The sequence below is a fragment of the Telopea speciosissima genome, chromosome 7 (genome assembly GCF_018873765.1).
Source record: "Telopea speciosissima isolate NSW1024214 ecotype Mountain lineage chromosome 7, Tspe_v1, whole genome shotgun sequence".
NCBI lineage: Eukaryota > Viridiplantae > Streptophyta > Magnoliopsida > Proteales > Proteaceae > Telopea > Telopea speciosissima.
Window position 1 is genome coordinate 11,324,461 of NC_057922.1, and position 6,691 is coordinate 11,331,151.

The following is a 6,691-nucleotide window of genomic DNA, read 5'->3' on the forward strand; positions in this document are numbered from 1 at the left end:
CCTCACTGTGTCTTGGCAACATGGTCTTACCGGACAGCTTGGCCGTAGAGGATCTGGATTCGAAGGAATGGTAAACCCAAAAAAAAAAAATTATTAAATTTTTTTGGGTTTTTTACAATTACCACCCCAAAATCTTTACTATCTACTATTACCCCCCTCCCAAAAAAACTTTCAAACAACTGCTACCCCCTCTGATGCATACTAATCACTAACTGGCCCCCACCGTTACATTTTCTTAACGGTGGGGGTTACTCGTGACAGTGTGTCGTTGTCACGAATTTTCTAGGATCAAAATGCCCTTTTAGGGTGGTAGTTGTAAAAAAAAAAAAAAAAAAAATCCCATCACCGTTCTCCTCCTCCTTGTCCTTCTTCTTCTTCCTCATCTGCAACCCATCACCGTCCTTGCTGAACAAAGAAAGTTTGGGTGATCGAATGCAAGATCCGCAGGGTCTATCCATGCTCTCCCCTACCATGAACCTGAAACACAAAGATACTCTGTTCTCCATCCCAAAACAACAAAACCCATTCGAAGATTCCTCCCGCTCAGAGTTCAAACTCCTCTCCTCTGATTCTCTCTTCAACCCATCGCGAAGAGGTAGTTCAGGTTCCTTCTTGAGCAGTAGCAGAAACTTTGGTTCTTTGTCCCCAGACCTTAACGACAAGGATCCTCAAGCCCAACAACATAGAGTTTCAGATCTTTGCATTTCCGGATTGGTATTTATTGGCTTTTGTTTAGAAAATCTCTTTAGGGTTTCTGAAATGAGATTTGGGGATTTCAGCTGGCGACTATTCTACAGGGTTTTAGTTACAGAATTACCAGTACCTAAAAAATAGAGTTTTTTCTTTACTCTATTTGTTTTCGGAGTCACTTGAACTTAGAAAGGTGGATTTGGGTTTGTTTGAGTGTTTTAAGAATGGGCAGAGCAGAGTTTTCCTGTTTCTTTCTCAAATTTGGTTTATGTTCATTAAAAAATTTGTTTTTCATTTACATTGGTGTTTTCAGGTGTCACGAGATCTTCTTTTTAGTATACGCTTGTAGGTGGGTACTTGGTAGTGGATGTTGGTAATGGCTGACTCGGTAGATTCGATTTTGGAATTCCTCCGAGGAAATCGATTTACAAGGGTTGAGGCTGCTTTGCGTGGTGAGCTCAATAACCACCTGGATTTGAATCGAGCACTTCAAAAACCCATCATGAAAGAAAGGGAGGAGGAAAAACCAGAGGTAAGCAACCGGGGATCAGATGCTCAAAGTAGTGTTGAAGTTTCAGTAAAGGACGGTGATGGGTTGCAGAGGAGGAGGAAGAAGAAGGAGGAGGAGGAAGGTGATGATTTTTTTTTTTTTTTTTTACAATTACCACCCCAAAAGGGCATTTTGGTCTTAGAAAATTCGTGACAATGGCACACTATCACGACTAACCCCCACCGTTACGGAAATGTAACGGTGGGAGTCAGTTAGTGGTTAGTATGCATTAGAGGGGGGTAACATTTGTTTGAAAATTTTGGGGGGGAGGGATAATAGTAGATAGTAAAGATTTTGGGATGATAATTGTAAAAAACCCTATTTTTTTTTTAGAAACCAAAAAAAAAATTCATTAAATAAAAAATTAGTGAAATTAAGAATGTCTGTATTCTATGATCAATAATGCTAACTACCTACTCGAGGGTTTGGTTAACCTCAATAAAACGACCGAATAGATTGCTCAGCGTGCATATTTGGCTAATATTTTCGGGCTTCCAACAGTGATTCTGGAGGAGCAAAAGGAGGGTGGGTCCAAAACAGCTCAATGGAATCTTAGGCTAATATCAATCAAAAGTAAAATTAAAATTTGGGACAAAGAACACCATCTGAGCAAGTGCGTTAAGCTGCTCCGCACTCATGGAAAGACAGAATCCTAGAGATGTAACGATCATTTCACATGCCCCTATGTCTGAGCGTACTTCCCATATAATTTATTCTACTAATATAATTGTGATTAGACTATGAAGCTAACAGATTTTCTGAGAAGTTAGCAACTCGTTCATTCTATGTATGTAGAGCAGTATTATTGCCCAAGTCTTGTACAACACATGATTGTGTGAGTCCCACAAAATATATACTTAGAAGTTCACTATTGTAATCCTCTCTATCCGCTAACACATGGATTTGGCTCCTTTGCGGTGTCAAAGATCTTATGGTGCGGCATAGTTGTATGACATGTATACAATTGCAAAATCTAATGAACCGGAATGGTTTGGAGCAGAGAATCTCACGTACGATGTACTGAAGAATAGGGCAATTTGGAAACTTCTTCAACACAAACCAGCGCCAAATCTGTATCTTCTTTTCTTTTGTTCTTCATCTCCATTGCGTTGGCGAGCTGGAGATAAGAAAAGGCTTTATTGGAGTTGAGGACATCTCAATTAGGGGTGTCAATCGGTTGGTTTGGTCTGGTTTCGATTGTGCTGAATCAATTTCAAAGTGAGAATGGTTAAATCCGAAACCAAATCAATAAGGGAAAGGTTAGTCCAATTATGGTTTCAGTCCGATTTGGGTTTTGTTTATTTTAGTTTTCTCTTATCAGGTTGTTAACGATTTGGTATCAGGTTCGATCCGGTTTGCAATGTATATATACATAATTATCGAAAAAGAACAAATTTTTTTTTTTAAAAAAAAAATAAAATTTCAGACTGGTATCAGTTTCTTACTCGGTTTTATATGGGTTTGGGTTTGGTTTTTCATATTTAGTGAGTTTTCGATCAGTCTAATGTGATCCAATTTTCATCCGATTCCATAATACTCCAAATCAAACCTGGTCCAATAAGAAATCGATTTTATTCGATTTAAATATTTTTTATCAAATTCAATCAGTTCGACCGATTTGGATTAGGGTTTGACACCCCTAATTAATCTCAATGCTAGAACACATCAGACTATAAATAGATTATCAAATCGATTACATCTTTGCAGCATCATCTCGAGCAAAATAAACTAGAACACAGTCAAAGTCTAAAAGACATGATGAGGTAGGGTTAGTCTTAGATGATGAGCACGAGCCTATTGAGCTTTCTAAAAGCGTCGATTGCCATCAATTACTCTAAAAGAGAAACTAAAAAAAATGGGTTATCTTTTTAACTACTCACATCATTACCTAATGAGAAATTAGGGCAGTTCATGGTCAGTCAAAGCTGATACCACAAATTAATTACTAACATCTTCAATCTCGGTTACCGTAATTAACAATAATTAATACATTTTCTTCTCTCTAGTTTTGGGATTTACTCCATTTCTGTCAAAACCCAATAAGATCTCTCTCTCTCTCTCTCTCTCTCTCTCTAAACCAGAGTGAATTTAGACTTTGGAGTTACTGAGTCCAAAGAGTGTGAAAAACACTAAAAATCCCGCGTGCAGGGGAGTTTCTTCCTTGGGAACCCCATCTCTCACACCTACACGTCTTTTTAAAGAAACAAAACAAAATGTGTTTGTGGTTACAGAGAGAGAAACAAAAACAAATTGGACACAAAAAGCTAAGGGTGCTTCATAAGAAGAAGAAGAAAAGACACCCTTTGTACCCTTTCAGGGTTTCAACTCCTTCATTGGCCCATTTGGTTTTTCATTCCCTCTCACCTTCCTTCCTTGAATAGTAAACCTTTTAGAGACTTTAAACCCCGACATTCTCTACTCTTTCCTTCCGAATGTTTTTCCCTTTCTCAATAATCAAATCAGACAACAACAGTTCTTCTCGGGAACATACATTACGAGAGATGGTCCCACCATATCTCTGGTGCCTCCTTGGATGACTCTACTACCCTGAAGATGCTAATCAGACAATCATGATCAAATACTTTGTGGGATCAAATAATGTGCGTCATGCATGGATGAAGAAGAACACCAATGTTAATCTAATCTACAGTGTCTTCACTGCATCTAAGGGTGTCAGTCGGGTGATTCAGTTCGGTTTTTCGGGTTCGATGTGGGTTTTAGGGAAGCGGAAACCGAATCAATAAGGACTCTTTGGTTCTAACTTGTTTTCGATTTGGGCTTGACTCAGTTCGGTTCAATTTGTGATATCGGTTTCAATTCAGCTCGGTTGATTTGAAACCCAGATATGGGTTGGTTCCGGGTAGAGATTAGGTATATTTTTTTGGGTTTGGGGGTTGGTTTTATTATTCGGTTCAGTTCGGGTTTGATCCTATTGGGCAAGCCAATCGGTGGCCTATCGGTTTAACCCGAATAAATCCAAAACTAAATTGTGCTCTAACCCGTAAACCAAAGCTGAACCGATAATGTCTCAGTTCAATTTGAATTGGGCTCAAGCAGATTGGGCCGGGCCGGTTTTACCAGTTCGATTTAGGTTTTGACACCCTTTCTGCATCTCTTTTACGTACTAAATGTAACCTTTGGAAGTGATGCAGGTAGATACACAAAGGTCCTTCTATGCAACCTCAAAAAACGGTTACTTGGGTGTAAAACCCCAAAAAAAAAACAAACACACCCTTACCGAGCAAAGCGGTCAAACAATCTTGTCCTTCTTGAACTCCATACGAAACCATGACCTCGCAGCTCGAGTTGTACGCAATCGAACAAACCCCTCCCTAAGCAAGCGAGCAGGGGTAGTAGTAGTACAGACTGGCTATCAAATCATAATCCCCAACTACCCTTTTCTTCCTCTTAAATTCCTTCCAACTCCCTACTCAGCAATTCTCTTTCTTACAACAGTACAGTAACCATTGTAAATTATGAAAAACACAAGGGTAGTTCATGCCCTAATTCTAACTTTTAATCTGATTCGAAAAGCTTGTGAGTTGTGATGGGTGGAAGAGCATATAATAAGTTAATATGAAGGATACGATCTCATCGAGAATGACAGGAATATATATATATATATTTTAAATTCTCAATATAATAATCCAAATTTTCTTTATTAAATTTATCGAAAAAATCTCTACTGTCTTCGTATATAAGTGGGTAGCAACGTTTTCGGTTCATCGCTTTCGTTCTGAAAAAAAACAGAGAAGAGAGAAGAACAGAGAAGATAATGATGATGATGATGAAGATGAATAACAATGAAACCTACAAGCCTGCAGTGTTTCCGTTATTTATTAAACCAGAACTGTTCGAAGCTTCAGAAGCTTCTTCTTCTTCTTCGTTGTTGAGTCCAATACCAGTAAACCCATCTGATAATGGACCGTTTCCCGGTGGTTTTCCGACACCGGATGATGAGCCCTATCCACCAGTTCTTGAAGGAATAGCTGCTGTTGTGGGCCGACACGTTCTGTTCGGAAGTGATGAATCAGTTTCGGTTTCGGTTTCACAGCGTGTCGGAGCTGATTCGGAAGCGGAGAAGAGAAATGGAAGCATTTCGGTGCAGAAGAGATACAGAGGTGTGAGGAAGAGACCGTGGGGTCGATGGTCGGCTGAGATACGTGATCGAATCGGGCGTTGTCGACACTGGCTCGGCACGTTTGACACGGCGGAAGAGGCGGCACGAGCTTATGACTCGGCGGCTAGGAGACTGAGAGGGTCCAAGGCTCGGACTAATTTTGTGATCCCTTCCCTATTGCCGGAATCTTCTCCGGCATCCTTGGATAAGAACAAGTCAAATAGTAGTAGTAAGGTTAAGTCCAGAAGTATGGGTAACTGTAATAGAACATGTGTTGTGGTTAGCTCAGTAGCTCAGCTCTTCAGTTCTACTACTACTACTGCTACTACTACTTCTACTGGTATTGGTGAAAGAAAGAAACCTTGTAAGGTAGAGTTGGATTTGAAGCTAGGTGTGGATTTCCTTAGCATGACTGCAGCACAGCAGCAGCTACTAGATGACTAGATGACTTTAGGAGGGCTAGTTCTTGATCATCAGTTATGCTTTAAGTGGGTTCTTTTCTGGTTTTGGGAGTAGTCCATGAAAAATTGTAAATCTTGAAAGGTAAAATGCATTACTACAACAAAGATTATCTTTAAAAAGCAGGTAATCTTTTTGTAATAATGTATATCTATTTTTGTTATCAGTTTCTCTTTTTAATTCTAAACTGTTTAAGTAATGCAAGTATCTTATGTAAGAAAGTTAGTCTTTGCTTTGGTTTGCTTTGGTTTAGATTTCTCATCAGGGTTTCTTTCTTCTTTTGGCTTTAATTATTGTTTCTTTTCGACTTCCTTTAGGCTCAGTTTAGGGTTTAACCTCCACCAATAAGGGAATGAAGGCTTCTGGTTCTGGGTTCGGTTAAAAATTTTAATCTCTGTAGTAGTTCAGTACTCACAAGTCACAAGTACGAGGCTTTGAACTATAAAATCACCCAGGAAAAGCGGAAATAATGAGAAAGAAAAAGTAAAAACAGTAAAAGGAACCGCTCCCCCTTCCCCCTCAGATGCTACATGGTTCATACTTGATACTTGATACTTGATACTTGATACTCTCTCTCTCTCTCTCTCTCAAGCAAAGAAGCAAACAAGTAAAGTGCAAATTGAGGGTGATATAATAGAGTGTAGTTGGTTTTTGTGTAGCCGGGCATCGATTACGATTAGATGGAATTGAAGTCATTCTACAGAACGCAGCGGCTGTTACGGACGGGTAACAGTACTACTTCACTTCACAGCTTCTTTCCCCTAAGGCCCTATCCCTCAACTGTCATCTTGCAATCTATCTATCTATCACTAACAATTTAAAGACTTTTAAGAGTACTTAAACTCATCACACACCCTACCACACATTTCTTC

The 6,691-nt window shown here is 39.3% G+C and overlaps 1 protein-coding gene across 1 annotated transcript; it reads left to right on the forward strand.

The window, feature by feature from the left end:
* The first annotated feature begins 5,018 nt into the window (after positions 1-5,018).
* Positions 5,019-5,804, forward strand: LOC122668224 (ethylene-responsive transcription factor ERF084-like). Its single transcript, XM_043864815.1, has one exon. The coding sequence runs from the start codon at positions 5,019-5,021 to the stop codon at positions 5,802-5,804; it is 786 nt and encodes a 261-aa protein (XP_043720750.1).
* The last annotated feature ends 887 nt before the right edge of the window (positions 5,805-6,691 follow it).

Bases quoted from the DNA above. Each gene is read 5' to 3' on its own strand.
- LOC122668224 (XM_043864815.1), top strand. From the start codon at position 5,019: ATGATGATGATGAAGATGAATAACAATGAAACCTACAAGCCTGCAGTG.